Source organism: Momordica charantia (genome assembly GCF_013281855.1).
Source record: "Momordica charantia cultivar OHB3-1 chromosome 3 unlocalized genomic scaffold, Mcharantia_2.0 BLBB01000003.1, whole genome shotgun sequence".
NCBI classification, from domain to species: Eukaryota; Viridiplantae; Streptophyta; class Magnoliopsida; order Cucurbitales; family Cucurbitaceae; genus Momordica; species Momordica charantia.
This window is the reverse complement of record NW_028275161.1, coordinates 23,977,293-23,995,030: the sequence shown is the minus strand read 5'-3', so window position 1 is coordinate 23,995,030 and position 17,738 is coordinate 23,977,293. Positions and strand designations below refer to the sequence as shown.

Sequence of the window (17,738 nt, the reverse complement as noted above, 5' to 3'; positions counted from 1 at the left end):
TATTTTACTTTTCAGCATTTTCTTTTTAATTCCTTTCGGAATTTGTATCTTTGAACACTTTTTGATGTAAACCAAATGAGAGAGAATTTTATGGATTGAAAAAACTACTCAACAAATGAAGACAGCAGCCCCTTCTATAGAAGAGGGCTAAAGACATTTAACAAGAACTAACTAATAACAACTAACCAACTTCAGCCTTTAACTAATAACTAATAAAACTAATGGGTTGGTAATTACATCACTTTTACTTCTTTTCATCCATCTAAATGAAAAGTTTGTTTCTTGTTTCAAAAAAAAAGTATTACAAAAGAGCAGCTAGGGTTCCACGATGGCTAGGTTCAAAGGGTGGCAAAGGCAGTTAGGGTTGTTTTTTCTGCTTTGATACCATTTTAAGTTTGGGAGAATAAAAGTATCATGATATTTTCAATATGTAGAGAGACCCATTTCACCATAAGAAAAAACAATAGAAAACAATAAAGACCGAATATTGATGACTAATATTTACAAACAAATATCTATAAATATTAGAAATTCCAGCAAATATGCATATACGTACACACATAACCATGCATGTTTGTGTACTGATTTCCTGCCCCAAAAGAAAAAAAGGATTCATCCATTATTTGGGGACTTTTTACTAGTGGAGTATACATCACATCTTTTAAATGGAAAACCATGTGTAAGTTGATGAACCCAGCCTAAGTACCTAGTAGAGTAAACATATCCATCACTATTAATTACCTTAATATGGCCATCATGCGCTATTAATAAATTATCAGGCTTTAGATCCCTGTGAACTACCCCAAGTGAATGCAAATATTCCAAAGCAAGAACCTGGAAAATCGAGGAAATGAACAAATATTTAACTTGCAATACTGATAAGTGTTTTCACTTTGCATACCTATTGAAAGATGAAAAGGAACATATACATACAACTTCTGCGATATATACACGAGCAACCTCTTCATCTAAGCAGCCTAAATTTCTCAACAAGGAGTAAAGGTCTCCTCCATTCAAATACTCCATCACGAGGTACAAATTTTCACGACAAGTAAAAGAATAGAAGAACCGAACCTGATACAGTTAACTTTATTATTAAAATAAAATGAAAAAAGAAAATATGACATAACTTACACGGCCAAGTAGACAAGCTCACCACAAAAGGGTTGCGCACAGATATTAAAATATCACGTTCTGCCAGAATACTTTCAACAGCATTCTTCCGAATCATGTCAGCTTTCTTCAAAACCTGGTATTGCTCACATAAAAATTCAATGCATTCAAGTCCTATAATCCATCATACAAAACAAGTTTACAGTATAGAAATACATATCATACGCACAATCTAGTTTACAGGGTACCAGTCAGAATTTACAAGGATACCTCATATGACAAACAAAACAGTGTCCCACTTCGAAAGATTTCAAACACTTTCAGCAAAGTTATACCACACAAAGAAGCAACCTTTTCCACTTCGGGAGTTCAGAAATTTTTTTTTTGAACGAGAAACGATCTTTTCATTGATAAATGAAAAGGAACAAAAAATTGTTCAAAGATACAAACCCCCGAAGGGGTGAAATGAAGGGGGTGAAGAAGGAAAAAAAATAAAAATAAAAAGATAAAAAGATACAAACAAACCAAACTTAATAAATGAAGCTTAAACATTACACAAAAAAAACCTCCCAATTAGAACAAATCATGCTAGGAGAATAATTTGCATGGAGAGAGCACGCCATTGTGAGGACACTAAGCACAGCAAGCATGAAAAATCAAATTATGAACTATCTTTCAACCGATGACCATATCTCCGGCGACCCAGCCCCTCTCCCCCACAAATTACCTAGTTTTACCCTACCCACCAGACCCCTCTCCGGCGACCAGTCTCTCTCAAAACCCTACACTACCTTGCCTTCTTTACCTCGCCCTTATACAGAAGGGCTTCTCAATGGTTGACTACAAATAGAAAACAAATCCTTTTCATGCTCGTTTGACAACAAATCCAAGGGAAGAGTGGTGCAAATCGAGGAGTTCCACTTAAACCGGAAGTTTCACCTAACTTTTGAAGAAATTGTGATAGTTTGGCTAACAGACACCATAGCTGACCTTCTCCTTTCACTGCAGACCCAAAGTTCTTCTGAAAGACTCATTGCTCCAATGGTTTCGCCTGGTCCTTAAAACCACGAATAAAAGAGGAAGCTTCATTGAGATTACTAAAGTCCAAAACTCAGGAGGAAAATCCAATTTAGGGGTTCCAGCAGGAGAAAACTTCAAAGGATGGAGTGCCTTTAAACAGTTACTCACTGACTTCCTCAACGGCTTTGAATCTACTCAAAAGGAGAAGAAGCCAAAGAATACTATCAGGGGTAACTCTTATGCTGAAATCCTAACAAACCGAGGGAAACGACAAAAAAGACGACAGAGAACAAAACACAAAAGGAGATCAGGAGCATTAACTGGAACCAAGTAGTAGTCCTCACTCGAAGAGACTTCCATGACAACTGGGGAGCCATCTGGGAGACTTTTGAGAGTCAGTTGGAAGAGAGCTTGATAATCAATCCTTTTCAACCTGATAAAGCTCTTCTAAGCAACCCAAACGAAGCCTTGGTCAGATTTCTCTGCTCAAACAAAGGATGGATGACTTTCGATCCACTCACTCTCAAGGTTGAATGATGGAATAAATGTAGACATGGTTCTAGTACAGTAGCTCCCTTCTATGGTGGCTGGGTAAAGTTTAGAAATATCCCACTTCATTTATGGAGTGAGGACTTGTTTCGAGAAATAGGGAACAGATTCGGGGGCTACATTGATTTTGCGGATGAAAACGCAGCAAGAATTGAGAGTATGGATGTGGCCATTAAAGTCAAAGGTAATTACTGTGGTTTTGTCCCTGCAGGAATCACCATTAAAGACGAAGAATCCTCCTTTCTGGCACAGACGGTGACTTTCGAAGATATTAAATTTATAGTCCGAAAAGAAGCGTCGATACACGACGGTTTCTCACTCGAGACCGCTAGAAGCTTCACCAAGGACCGACGGAAAACTCAGGCTTTAGTATGACAGACCGCTGGAGAGGAGAATAGATGATGGCTTCCTTTACCCAACGGTTGAAGCGCCTGCCCCTTCTGCGATCTCGAACAAAGCACCATATGGGACAAAAGGTAGGGCTGAATTAATTAACTGTGGGAATCAGACAGGTACTACGGAGCCACATCAAAGTCAAAGAGCTACTTTTGGAAAGGAAATTGATCAACCCATAAAGCCAGCTGCTCCTATTCATAAAGAGGGAAGTTTGGAGAAAATTAAAGATACAACAGAAAAAGGAGTCACACAAACCGAGAAGGGGTAATTTCAAGAAAGGACAAAAAGGCTCCCTAAGCTTTCTAAAAGGCATCGTTTCCTTGACTGAAGAGGAAAGAATACAACAAAGAAAGAAACAACGGGAAGAGGAAATTGCTGAGAATGCTAAGAAAAGGGGAAGCAAATCGAGGTCTCCTCTGAATCCTCCTGGTCGAGTGAGGACCTCTCAATTCCAAATAGTCCTCAATCAAAAGAGGTGCCTTGAAATATTCCAAAGGATTATCACAGTTGCTTCGAAGAAGTCATCGAGACAGGCCATGAAGAGGAGAATATCAGCAAAGGCAAGGAGTTGGTAATCTTAGAAGCAGAGCCATTAGAAAGCACAGAAAGCACTTGTGCTTTAGAAGAACAGGATCCAGAAACAGAGGAGGAGACGTTTCTTGATGAAACCCCTTCTGAAAAGATTTTTCCCTTTACCAAAAATATGGTAGTGACCCTTTGGGAGAATAACCTTTGCATTAGTCCAATCCCAAATAAAGGGAAGTCCACAGGGAAAGGCTCCAAACCAAATAATGCAAAAAGTAGAGAAGTGAGGAATCTATTGGCGACCTGGGAAAATGAAGCAAAATTAGCTAAGAGGACAGTAATAGAGGGCTCCTCTGTTGCTCAATGAAAGTCAACTCTTGGAATGTGAGAGGTCTGGGAGCCACCTCTAAAAGAGCTCTAATTAAGGATCTCTTGAACAGAGCAAATCCGACTTTAGTGTGTTTGCAGGAAACTAAGAAGAATCAGGTAAATAGATCTTTTATCAAATCTATTTGGAGTTCTAGGCACATAGGCTGGCTTGCTCTTGATGCAGAAGAGACGGTAGGGGGCATTCTTGTTATGTGGAATGAACAAAAGATGTCTATTTTAGATACGGCCGTTGGTTTGTACACTGTCTCTGTTAATTTTAAACTCTTAGGTGGCAGAAGCGGTTGGTTTACTGGCGTTTGTGGCCCTTCGAATACAGCTGGAAGACCTGACTTGTGGAGAGAATTAGAAGACTTAGCGGGCCTTTGCCGGGGGCTTGGTGTTTAGGAGGAGATTTCAACGTTGATAGATGGATCACTGAAAAAATTGGAAGGAATCCAGGTCGAATCACCCGAAGTATGAAGGAGTTCAATGCTTTAATTGACACCCTCAGTCTCCTAGACCCTCATTTCGACAATGGCATCTTTATTTGGTCCAATATGCGCTCTTCCCCAACTCTCTCCAGGTTAGATCGTTTTTTATTTACTAGTGACTGTCGTAATAGTTTTGCATATCAAAGAGCTACAAGATTGTTTCGTTCTACCTCAGATCACTTTCCGATTCAGTTGGCGTCCAAGGAGGTTACTTGGGGTCCAACCCCTTTTAAATTTGAAACGTATGGCTTGATTCCCCTCTGTTGATGCCTTTAGTAGAAAAATGGTGGTTTTATCACCCTTTGAGAGGTTGGCCAGGGTACGGTTTTATGGAAAAGTTGAACAGCCTGAAAGGAGAGCTTAAACGGTGGAACAAGGAAGTCTTTGGCAATGTAGGCTTAAAGAAAGCTTCTCTGTTACGAGCCATAGAAATTATTGACAGAAAGAAAGAATCAATTGTTCTTTCCACAGAAGAAATTGATAGAAGAAAGTTTCTTAAAGAAAGCCTGACAGAAACAATTGTTCAAGAGCAAAGAATCTGGCCTCAGAAGGGGAAGTTGACATGGCTTCAAGAGGGCAATGAAAATTCCAATTTTTTCCATAGATGGTCCTCCCACGAGAAAAATCGTGCCTATATAGGAGAATTGCAAGATGAGCTAGGGAATGTTCTTAATAAAGGTGAAGGTGAGGCTGAATTCTTAAGGTACTTCTCTTCCCTTTACACAACCACAGCAGATCATTGTTTTATGATGGAAAATGTAGGCCAGTCCCCTCTCCCGATGGAACAGAACAGTCACCTTGAAGCGCCTTTTACCGAGGAAGAGATTAGTAGAGCTATAGCAGACTTGGGAAACCTCAAATCTCCAAGGCCAGATGCGATGACAAATTAGTTCATGAAAAAGGCATGGAACATCTTCAAGTCCGACATGATGAAGGTGTTCCATGATTTTTTCGAGAAGGAGATTATTAATAAACGCACAAATGAGACTTTCATTTGCCTCATCTCAAAAAAGCCGCATCCTTCTTCGGTTAATGACTACAGACCTATCAGCCTTGTCTCTTCCTTGTACAAAATACAAAATAATAGCAAAAGTTCTAGCTGCTAGACTGAAGAAAGTTCTCCCCTTGATTATCCATGACTCTCAAGCCGCTTTTGTAGAAGGTCATCAGATTTTAGATGCTATTCTTGTTGCCTCGGAAACCGTGGGTCATTGGAAAAAGGAGAAAAAGAAAGGCTTTCTTCTGAAGTTGGATTTTGAAAAGGCTTATGATAAAGTAGATTGGCTTTCCTTGTTGAGGTGCTAAAGATCAAGGGGTTCGGAAGTAAGTGGGGCAAATGGATTCAAGGCTGTCTTACTACTACGAATTTTTCTATGATTATCAATGGTAGACCAAGGGGCAAAATTCATGCTAGGAGGGGTACAAGGAGATCCTCTCTCCTCTCTCCCCTTTCTTGTTTACCATTGTGGGGGACGCGTTGAGCAAATTGATTCATTTTTGCAACGAAAGGAACATTATCAGAGGTTTCTCCATAGGCTATCCTACTGTGGAAGTCACACATTTGCAATATGCGGATGACGTTCTGATTTTTTGTCCTTTCAACCCTCATATGATGGAAAACTAGTGGGGTTTGATTCATATTTTTCTCCTGGCTTTGGGTCTCTCACTAAACATAAACAAATCAACAGTGATTAGTATACATTGCAGCGTTACAGAGGTTAATTTTTGGGCTGCAACTTTTGGCTGCAAATCCGAAACTCTTCCGTTTACATATCTGGGTTTCCCTCTTGGAGGAAACCACAGGGCGGTTAGTTTTTCGGACACGGTTGTGGATAAGATGCACAAAAGGCTTCAAAAATGGAGATCTTTGATGCTTTCGAAAGGGGGTCGCCTCACCCTGGCTCAATCAGTCTTAAATAGCATTCCAGTTTACTTCTCGATTTTAAAAGCTCCCAAAACCGTGACTGCATCGATGGAGAAGCTTACGAGGGATTTTATATGGAACGGAGGTACATACAAGCCGGCTAGCAATTTAGTGAAGTGGTCTTGGGCAGCCTTGCCTCACAAACGGGAAGGTCTAGGCATCGATTCTCTTTCTCTTAAAAATACAGCCTTCCTTATGAAGTGACCCTTTGGTGCTTTGCAGTGGAAAAAAACAGTTTATGGAGAAAGATCATAGCAGCAATTTATGGTGAAGATACCCATGGTTGGTCTACTTTACCTTCAGGGGAATCTTCACGTGGCAGACCTTGGATGGACATCCAACATACTAACTCTTTCTTTGCCAACCTCGTGTATTTTAAAGTTTCTAAGGGTGAGAATGTCAAATTTTGGGAAGACACTTTGGCTCGACGACTCCCCCCTCTCAATTACCTTTCCAAGTTTTTATGGCTTATCCTTCAAAAAAGGTATGTCGATAGCAGATTGCTGGGTTTCTGAAGCAGCAACTTGGGATCTTTGGTCTGAGAAGAAATCTCTTTGAAAGGGGGATGGACAGTTGGGCAGCTCTCACGGACAAATTAGATGGAGTGTTTTTATGGCAAGGTAGAGACAAAATTTGGTGGAAGGTTGATAGCACAGGGAGGTTTTCTGTAAAGTCTGCTCTCACGGCTATTACCACCCTTTCCCCTAAGTTAAGTTCCGCCACAGCTTCCATTATCTGGAATTTCAGAGTTCCAACGAAGGTAAAAATCTTCCTTTGGACTCTTTTCTATCAGGGAACCAACACAGCAGAGAAACAACAAAAGAAACTTCCTAATTGGGCTCTCTCTCCTAGTATCTGTACCTTGTGTTTACGTAACTCTGAAGAGGTGGACCACTTGTTTTTACATTGCCCTTTTGCATCGCTGGCTTGGAACTACATAGCTTCTCTCTTTGATTTCTCCTTGTGTCTTCCAAGGAAGATAGATGACTTTATTTCAGAAGGTTTTGGTGGTTTTGCCCTTAAAGGGAAAGCTTTTGTCCTCTGGAATTGCACGACGAGGGCTCTCCTTTGGCTTCTTTGGCGAGAAAGGAATAATAGGATTTTTGAAGACAAAGTAGCGTTGAAAGATTCTTTTTTTATGAATATCAAACATATGGCTTCTTGGTGGGCTTCAATATACAATAAGGTCTTTTGTAATTACAGTTTGTTTTTTATTATGCAAGATTGGAAAGCTGTGATTAGATAGTCTTGAGGGGAGGGTTCTCTCTACCCTCCGCCTTTAGGTTGTTTCCTCCCTTTGTTGGGTTCTTTCTTTGGTAATATACATCTTTGTTTCTTATCAAAAAAAAAAAACTATCTTCATAGTTCTCACCCCCACCCCCCTCCTCCCAATTAACGAGGTGGGCACCTCCTTCCTCATTAGCACCCTCCATAGGAAATCTTGAATCAACTAATCAATATTAGCACATATTAATAGGCGCACAAAAGACAACAACAAATAACTGGGGGTATTATGGCTCAGAGGATAAATGGTACAAGCCAAAACTTAGCAAGGAAGACAAAAATCCTCTTTTAGGAGGATAGTGGATGCGTGAGGCCACAGTCAAATCTTCCTTTTCGAGGCTCTATAATGTGGTCAATTCCAAGGGGTGCAATGTTAGTCAATATTTGTCAGGGGATTCAAATGGTTGGAACCTACAATTCAAGAGAAACAACACTAACTCCTAGATCTCATTTGCCATATCTGGCCAACTATCAGGAACGATACTAAATGGTGGATCCTCTATTAAGTGGATGCTTCTTGGTAAGTTCCCTTGTCCCTGCCCCAAATTATAGCATGCGCCTCCTAACGTCACTTTGATCGAGATAATTTGAAAGGTTGACATCTCTAAAAAGATGAAAGTTTTTCTTTGAGTGCTTATTCAAGGAAAACCGAATGCTTGTCATGTGATATAAAAAAAGAAGCCCAGAGTTCTTCTTTCACCAAGTTGTTATGTTATGGGCAAACGCACCTCTTCTTACAATGTTCCTTCGCTTATGCCACTCCGTCTAAAATCCTCAGCTTCTTTAGTATTAGGTTGTATTTTCCGATGGTAAGGAAACAACTCTCCTTCAACTTATTAGTGACACCATTTTTTTTACAAGAAACCACAATTTCATTGAGAGAAATGAAAAAAAAATAAAAGGGCGTAAAAAAAACAGCCCAACAAGAGGAATCCTGCTCAAGAAAAGAGCTTCAATCCAAAAGAATAACAGCTAATTGATAAGTACAAAAGACCCTAGAAACCGAATCCCACAAGGACGTATTCAATCTAAAGAGATCCCAAACAAACTTCTCAAATCTCTCCACCCTCGAAAAGATTCTATTGTTCCTCTCCTGTTAGATGCCCTACAAAGTCGCCAAAAAACAGGCCTGCCACAAAAATCTACCCATGTCCCAAAGGGGACACAACACCTCCTCCATCACCCTACAATCTCTACTTCAAGCCGAAGACGCCCCCAAACACCCAAAGAAATGAAACCATAAATTCTACACAAAATGTCAGGACCACAATCAAGATCCTCCAAAGCTCCTCTATGGAGTACACACCACTGCGGGCCTAGAAAAAAGGAAGACTACCTCTGGATACGATCCGAAGTATTGACTTTCCCAAGTAAGACCTGTCAACCAAAGAACTAAATCTTTTTTGGAATTTTGATCTTCAAAGGAGAGGTAAACAAAAGGGCCAACAGGGAAGAAGGGGAGCTCAGAATACGAAAAGAAGAGCTACAGGAAAAACCTCTAGAAGGGCTAGAGGACAAAACCCGCACATCCGCCCGCCCCCTAGAACGAAACGAAACGTCGGACAGCAAACCAATCAAAGCGAAGACTCTAAAATCTCTCAATCCGTCAAGGAGAGGACTTCTTGTCTTGAGGAATTTTAGGACTTGGACTTTTTGCTAGTATTTTCAAAGCAAAAAGCGGACTTTAAGGCGACAAGGTTCTTAATCGCCTTAAAGCGAGAGGCAATAAAGAGGCATCGCCTAGTTGAAGCAACGCGCACTAATAAAATAATAAGTAAATATTATCTATAATAGTTATATACGTAAAAAGAATACTTAGTTTTTAAAATGTGAAAATATTAACAAAAGTATTCATTATTAAATTATTTAAATAAAAATTAACTTAAATAATGATGAGGAAAGAGAGATGTTCAAAATAAATTTCGATAGAAATTATTTTTAAAATAGGGTAAAGTGCTCTAAATGCAAGTTTGTATTTATTGGAGCAAAAATACTGCCATTTGGCAGTTTGCCTTGCATGCAGCTAGCACTTAACTCTCCTAGAAAATGTAAGAAGGAAAGGGAGAAGCTTCCATCTGACTTTTCTTATTCTTTTTCGATTTGATCCTGCTCCTCCTCAGTGAATCTATCAGAAGATGCAGTGATATCATTGTAAGAGTGGTTGTTTCTCCCAATCAGTGTCCAAAAGAAAGGTCTGTTAATTTGCAACCACAAAATCTCCTTTTCTTTCTTGAATGGTGGCCAGCAAGTTTGTGGATAAGACGTCATTCATGTTGATGGGAAGAAAGACTTGTCACCCGTAAGTAGAGAGCACCATTACCCAAAAGTTTGCAGGCTGGAAAGAGATGGCCTTGTGACTCATATTCCTTTTTACTTTTTTTTTTTTTTGATAAGAAACAAACAATTCATTGATCTATCTAAAGAGGAGACAGCCTAAGGGCAGAGGGTCGAGAAGACCCTCCCCCAAAAGCTAAACAATGGCAGCCTTCCAATTCCTATCCATCATATGAAGACTATAATTACAAAAGAATTTCTTGTGGTATAAGGACCACCAAGAGGCAACATGCTGTACACTACTACAAAACGTCTCGTCAATATGTATCTTGAACAAGCCTCCTATTCCTTTCCTTCCAAGTCAGCCACAAAGTCACCCTCACCGCACAATTCCACAGAACGTAGGCTTTGCCTTTGAGCAAGGCTCCCCCAAAATTTTCAAGAAATAAATCATCTATTCTTTTAGGGAGACAAAACTGAAGATCTAGCTCCGACCGAACAAACGCCCAGACCTTAGTAACAAAATGCACCAATTGGGCAGTAGAATCATAAGGGGATTTATTTTATGGACTATGTTGTATGTGGGGAACTCCAGCCAGTAATTTTCAAATTTAAAGGGCATAAGGACCCATCCGGATTGCCCCAACATCAAAAGAATGGGATAGTGATTGGAAGTAGTTCTCATAAGAAACTTAGCACGCGGGTTTTTCTTGAACTTGTCAATCCATTCTCCAGAGCATATTTTTATCAATTTGGGAGAAGATGGGCCTCTCTCAAATTGGACTAGGTGAAGGAAGCATTAACCCACATAATGTTAATCTTTTCCATATTCTAGAATAGACAAAGAGAGTTTTTAAAGAATAATAATAATAAGAAACTATCTTCATTGATTGATAAAAATAAAAATATGGATAGCTATTTTTATATTTTTGGGAAAGCACCGGACAAAATTATACTTTTGGATAATTAATTTAAGTTTACCACTTTGAGTTTTAGAGAAATTTTATACATGCAGGCAAAGAAATTATCATTTTCAATGCAATAATGAGAGAAGAATTTTGAGCACGAAGAAATATCATGGACTTCATTGAAAATTCTATCAAAGAAGAAAATCATCGCCCCTGAATGACAAACCCATCACAAGCACAAGAAAAACCAGGGAAAAAATAGCCAAACAAATTAAAGTAAAATGCTGGGAACCTTATTGAAGCATCGACGTGCAAACTAACCTTTATAGCAAAAAGGTCCCCCGTTGTCCTCTTTTTAGCCAGGAAAACCCGACCAAATGCCCCACGACTTATTGGTTTTATAATCTCAAAGTCATCAATTGAGGTACGGTCCTTTGAAGAATGAATGGGGCTTGTTCTTAAGCTACGAACAATGTCATCTTCAAGAGGAGCATCTTCATCAATAATGGTGCTTGTTATGTCAATCTTTTCATCATCCACCAGCTCACAAAGCTGCAAATACTTTTCCCTACAAAATCACTATCCATCAAAACTCAAGAGAAGTTCTTAGCAGAATGGGAGTCATTTGAAAACTTCGACAATAAAATGCCAAACGATGTGGTAAAGTGCATATTACTTCAAAAGTCAATTTATACTGCAAAGCTACCGACCGGATTAACTTCTCAATGCGAGTGCCAAAAGTGTCAACTGTCAATGCATTAAACTTCCTGCGGTTAATGACAACTCTCAAGTCTTCAAGGTATGTTAACAAATATTGCATCGAGCAATCATCACCCAGAAGTGTATTTGCCGTACAACGTGCAATATCTGCAAGATCATTGATCTGCAAAGGATAGCCAGTTCTTGCTCATTATTGGCACAATAACTAATTCATGAACCTTGAGTTAATGATAATTATTTTCATAATAATAGAAGTATTTTCAATTTTATGAGAAACTCGTGTTACGGTATAAATGATAATATGAAAAAATGGCATGAAATTATCACGGTTTATAAATGACAGAAAAACTACCCCCTCCACAACATCAAAGTACAATCTACTTATGTTTTCGGCATCTAGTAAGAACTCTTTTTGAGCAATAATATTAGCCAAACACCTCCATTATTATAAGAATAATTTCATTAATAAAATGTAAATTACAAACCATAAGTCGCCAAAAGCTAATGGAGTTTTTCTTTAACAAGATACAAACTTCTCATTCTCATTGATATAATGGAAAGATACAAAAATGTCCAAAGGAAACAAACTCCCATAAGGAATGAAATAAACAGAAAAAGCAAGAAGCTAATACGAGAAAGTGAAAGTCTCCTAATTTAAACAACTATAATTGGGAGAATAATGAAATATATATGAAATGGAAAAATGTTAACATACAAACCCCCAAAGGACTGAAGGAGTGAAAAAAGGAGGAAGAAAAAGAAGAGAAAAATAACATAGAATTAGCTCAACAAGAGCAATTCGAACTCAAGAAGAGAAAGAGCATTCTAGGCCGGAATTCATAAAACTGCTTGCAACAAAACTTGACCAGAATAACTTCTGAACGACAAAAGCTTGAGGGATAAAACCTTCCTTAGAACCAAAAACGAAAACCAAACTCCAAAATGAACCGATCAAGGGCTAGGGACTCATGAAAGAGTATAAAACATCTTGGAGGAACTAAACCACAACCAGCCGAAATGCTAAAAACAGAGCGAGAAAAGGCCAGCTCCACGAAGACTATCAAGGAGCAAACCCCAAAAACAAAGCCTCAAAACTAAGTGCAAAATATCCTCCAGAAAAAGCCACCATATGCCAACTCACAAACTGATAGGTCTGCCAAAAATATTCTTTGGACTCGTCACCAACCAACCAAATTGCAGAATAAAAACACACTAAAAAGGTTGCTATCCAGATGAGGGGCACCCAACAAACCTTTATAAAGCCAAATTCTCACTTTTCAACTATCCGAAACAACTTAAAACTCAGAGGACCCAAATGTCTGCTATCCAGATGAGGGACCCAGACCACTAAGAATGTCTTAAAAATCATTTCATTCTTTGAACATTTAAAGTAAATTGGGAATTATTTCTTAATCTTGCTACCATTAACTTACATGGGAATTATTCCAAACTATATATATCTATATATGTAATGTGTATATATATATATGAGAGAGAGCCAACCTCCAACCTTGTGAACAAGTACAGTCCCAGCGAAACCTCTACGGCCAGCTATACCTCGAGGTGGAGGCAAAGCACAATCATCCCCAACAATAACAGTCCTCACTATATTTTTTAATTTATAGGTTAATGGAGGAAATATCCAAACTATAGTTTGTTTCCTTTTCCTTAACTATATTTTGACACTACAAAGATCTCAAAAATAAAACATACTTCATTTTTGTTTTATGGGGATAGCAGCAATGTCCTGCATCCACAACCACATGCCCAACAATAACAGTCTTGACTATATTTTTTAATTTATTGGTCAATGGAGGAAATATCTAAACTATAGTTTGTTTCCTTTTCCTTAACTATATTTTGACGCTACAAAGATCTCAAAAATAAAAAAATACTTTATTTTTGTTTTGTGGGGATAGCAGCAATGTCCTGCATCCACAACCACATGCTACAATTGCATATTTTATGATTAAAAAAGCCCAAAACAAATGCACGTTAACATAAAGAATACCTGTGTAAGATCATCATGCTCATAGTAAGCACCTTTCCCCGCTAAGAATAAGTCAAACTGACTGGTTCTTGGTGTTAATAATGGAGATCTAGGAGTCATACTACCAGCCGATGATGTTGTCATACCCTGATCAGACTTTGGACCAAAACGAGTTTTACAAGACATGGAAGGTAAACCTTTTAAGTCATCCATAAAAACAGAAGTTTCAGTTTCATGAAAGCAATCAAGCATGTCTTCTGAGCCCCTGCGAGACCAATCACTATGTTTCGGGGAGATATCAGATTCTTCAGTCACACTTGAATTTGAGACTTTTGCAACATCTGGACTTCCTACATGTTGAGAATCCTTTTGCGTGAAGGACTCTACCATCTTCTCTAGAGTTTCAGCAATCCTAAGTAGACGTTCATTAACACTTACACCCTTCTGATCACATCGATCAGCAACTGCACAAATCCTTGAATGGTCTTCAACATTTGCAGTAGGAATCTCTTCTTCACAAATGCGACAAATTATTGAACTCTCATCAGATACAGTTGGTTGATCACCCCAACCCCAAGAAGGTTTATGTTGGTGCTTGGAAGGCTGATCATGACAATCTCTGGGTAGAGGAAGCTCGGAAACCTTAGCAGCAACCAAATCAGTTTCAGAAACACCAGTCCTGACTTTAGACAGATTCAAAGGTTTGAACTTCTTACTATCACCCTGCTCCTTCAAAGTAGGCTCTTTCACACTTTTTGCTGCTGGAGAAGGCAACCTTTTCCAAGAAGCCATCCGGTCTCTGCCAGTAGGAGACACCAAGTTCTTTGAAGGATCAGGAGATGTCGGGACATTATTTCCAGGCAGTACATCATGTTCTCTGCTCCAATCCAAGCCACGCTGCTCCTGGCTATAAGATTTCCTGGATGAAGTTGTCTTAGAAGTCTTTGTTGCAGTAAAGCTTTTCATTTCCCTTCCCATAGTTGGAGGAATGCGTTTATCAGCAGAATGCAGATTTCTCGACTGACGAAGCTGAAAAACATTTTCATCTTCAGCTAACCCACTTTCTTTATGGAACTGCAGCAACCTGGTACACCTAGTGAGAATGAACAGCATTCGAGTATGAAGTTGTTTCAGCATGCCTGGAGGAAGTTCTTGGCGTCTATCATCCAATTCCTGAACAATGCCTTCACACTGAAGCCAAAATTCACCAGGAGATGTCATGGCACAGCTTCGAGCTAAAACCAACAAGTCTTCAATTGTCTCTTTCCGCTCTGGATGAGTATCATAATTCTTTTCTAGAATTCCAACCAGATCAGCAGCAAAAATAGCAAGATCAGAATTTACTTCTTCTTTTGCCTTGTCAAATTTTGCCCGTATCATAACTAAGATCTCCTGCAGAAGATGTGATTAATGAACACAATAAGCTTCAGGAGGCATAACTTGCTACAGAGCTAGAAAATATAACACACAAAGAAGAGATAGCACCTCCAAATTATTTAAGCGGCGTGACTTCCAAAGTGGGAATGGTCGTACGCCTTTTGAATTTAGTTCATGGGAAAAACTTTTGATATCGACGGGATAGTTCCTTCGAGGAGCACTTGTGACTCGAAGTATAGCTTGAAAGCGCGGAGATTCAGACTCCTTTGGATTTTCACAATCATAAGAAGACTGGAAAAACAAGTATTAATAATAATTCAACTACCTCACAAAATGAATGAAAAGCAAGTTTTTTGTAAAATAAACAGAGAATTCATTCCAAAAAAAAAGTCCACAGCCAAAAGGACAACGGGACAACAGAAAGGTGAGAAATATTACAACTTAAATAAAATATATGAAATATTGTCAGTTTTGCAATTAGAAGGAAAGATGGAAATTGAAGTAGCATTAAAAAAGCATATTTTAACATTACCTCTGGCGTACAAAAATCTGAATTTCTTAATCCTTCAGAAGATCCCCATGCCGATTCATAGTGTCCTGTGATATTAGTTACTGATGTTAGATGAATTACAACAATTTTCCAGTTATGCTAATATAATTACCTGAGAAAACGATACAGCAGCAATCAAATAAATACAATAATACAAGATTAACTTGAAGGATGATGATATTGAACACTTCTGTGATTTAATGCCTTTATTAGCAGGGTTTCAAAGGGGTTCAAATAAGCTCTAGAGATGATAAAAAAGACGTCCATGTTACATAAGCTCACAAATGGTTCTCTGATGCCTTCCTCAAAGGTAGTTTGGAAATCCATAAGTCAAAAGAAATCAGTTTCTTCACATGAATTTTGCTCTATGGTGATTTCAACACATCGGTTAGGCTTCAAAGAAAGCTCCCTTCCGTGGCATTATTTCCCTCGATATATGTCTTCAAAAGATCAAAATCATCTTTTAGTTCACTGTCCTTGTTCATTTCTTTGCTAAGTTTCACAAATTCGTCTTCCTTCAAGTTGCTCCTATACATAATAAGCCATGAGAGGATATTCTGATCCCAAAAATCAGCAACGAAATCTTGAGGGCTGTAAAACCACCTTAAAAATAAGTGGAAAACACAATTTAAGAGGAATAACATCGAGCCAACAGTCTCTTCCTAATCAGCAACTCTTCCAATTGCTCAGTGGCGGATTATTGGGATATTTCCACCAATTCCTGGAAGTTTACTTCGAGAAGAAATTTGAAAGACACTGAAATAATTGAGTTTACTTCTCTCCTTGAGGCTCTAAATTCCACCTCCCTCTCACTTTTATAAGACAAAATAAAATGGGGTCTTGACTCTTCAAGAATCTTCTCAGTAAGATCTATGTCAAGGCACTTGGAGAAAGGCCACAAATAACCAAAAAAACTGTTAGCAGCTTTTTGGAAAACAGGTAGCCCTAAGAAAATAAATGTGCTTTCCCTTTTTTTTAAGCAAGAAACGAACTTCTCATTGAAATAATGAAAAGGAACAAAATGTTTAACAATACAAACTCTTGAAAGAGTGAAAGATAAACATAAATAAACAGATAAACTAAAAATGGGAACAAAAGGCACCCCAATTATAACAAATAAGAGAAGAATAATAGTTCCCAAAAATAGTTTACAAAGAACACCATTGAGAGGCTTCACATTTAGCTAGGTTAAACCGATCGAACAAAGATTTGTGCTGACCCTTGAAAATTCCTTTGGTTGTTCCCACTTCTCTTTCTCGGGATCAGGTTTGGGCTTCACTAACTCTAAGTTCTACAACTTTTCTTCTCTGGTCATCGTCTTCCTCCCATCTCTGTATGGTCGTTCTAGTGTCACCTTCATTGGTATAATCTCTTCTTCTGTTTTTTTTAGTATCTCATTGTTCTCCTTATCAACCGAGGATCGGAGCACCATACTTGTTTGTTCCATTTTTTCAGTCATGGATTCAATCCTCAAGTCAACCTGCTTTTTCATCTGCTCCAACAATCGAATAACCTTCTTATGTGCATAATCCATTGCCAGAAACGAACTGCTCTGATACCATTGATGGAACCCAAACAACTACCAATATATTAAATTATGAAAGGTATAAGAAACTACAATAACTTCTGTTTGTTTTTTCTTTTTCTTCTTTCGCTTCCTTTGGGAGCTTGCATCCTTGAACTTTTTTCTTCCTTTTCATATTATCAATGATAAGTTTGTTTCTTGTTCTAAAAAAATAAGAAACTACAATAACTCCCAAGTAATCTGAGGTACTTGGACTCTTCTTCTCTTGAGTATTCATACTCAACCCTAAACCATCCACTGATTGCCTAACTTCATTCTTACGCCCTCACTCCATTTATAATAACTCACCCTAACAAGTTACATATCTAATTACTAAGGTACCCTCAATACCCTAATAATATCCCTAATTACCCTAAGGGCGACTCCTATCAGTTCCTTTAATGGTAAAATATTTTTGGGCAAGGCTAGAGAAATTAACTTCTAAGAAAGATGAGTAGTTACATTTCTATCTTCAAACCACTTATTCATTAGTTCAGAGTATTTCCTCCTCTTTTTTCCATGCTCTTCCCTAGGCTAGAGACATCTTGTTTCAAACTAACTCTTAGGCTTTATTTTGATTACTCCTGTTACTTCTTTTTGCCATATACTTTTAAAAGTTTTAGCCCGCCTAAGCCCCAAATCCATGTATGTCTTCAAAATTTTAGTGCCAAAAGCTAATGTTTT

The 17,738-nt window shown here is 38.5% G+C and overlaps 1 protein-coding gene across 6 annotated transcripts in view; it reads right to left on the bottom strand.

Annotated features, from left to right (window-relative positions):
* The window catches only part of LOC111008863 (Protein kinase superfamily protein), a 44,725-nt gene that overhangs the window by 24,992 nt on the left and 1,995 nt on the right, over positions 1–17,738 (bottom strand). For all 6 annotated transcript variants that reach the window (XM_088121979.1, XM_022281713.2, XM_088121980.1 and 3 more), the window contains exons 2-9: positions 15,473–15,537; positions 15,049–15,231; positions 13,585–14,955; positions 11,564–11,736; positions 11,175–11,421; positions 1,157–1,249; positions 934–1,074; positions 742–834 (exon numbers count right to left, since the gene is read on the bottom strand). In XM_088121979.1, coding sequence (XP_087978105.1) covers positions 742–834; positions 934–1,074; positions 1,157–1,249; positions 11,175–11,421; positions 11,564–11,736; positions 13,585–14,955; positions 15,049–15,231; positions 15,473–15,537 — 2,366 coding nt within the window. The remainder of the gene's footprint in view (positions 1–741; positions 835–933; positions 1,075–1,156; positions 1,250–11,174; positions 11,422–11,563; positions 11,737–13,584; positions 14,956–15,048; positions 15,232–15,472; positions 15,538–17,738) is intronic.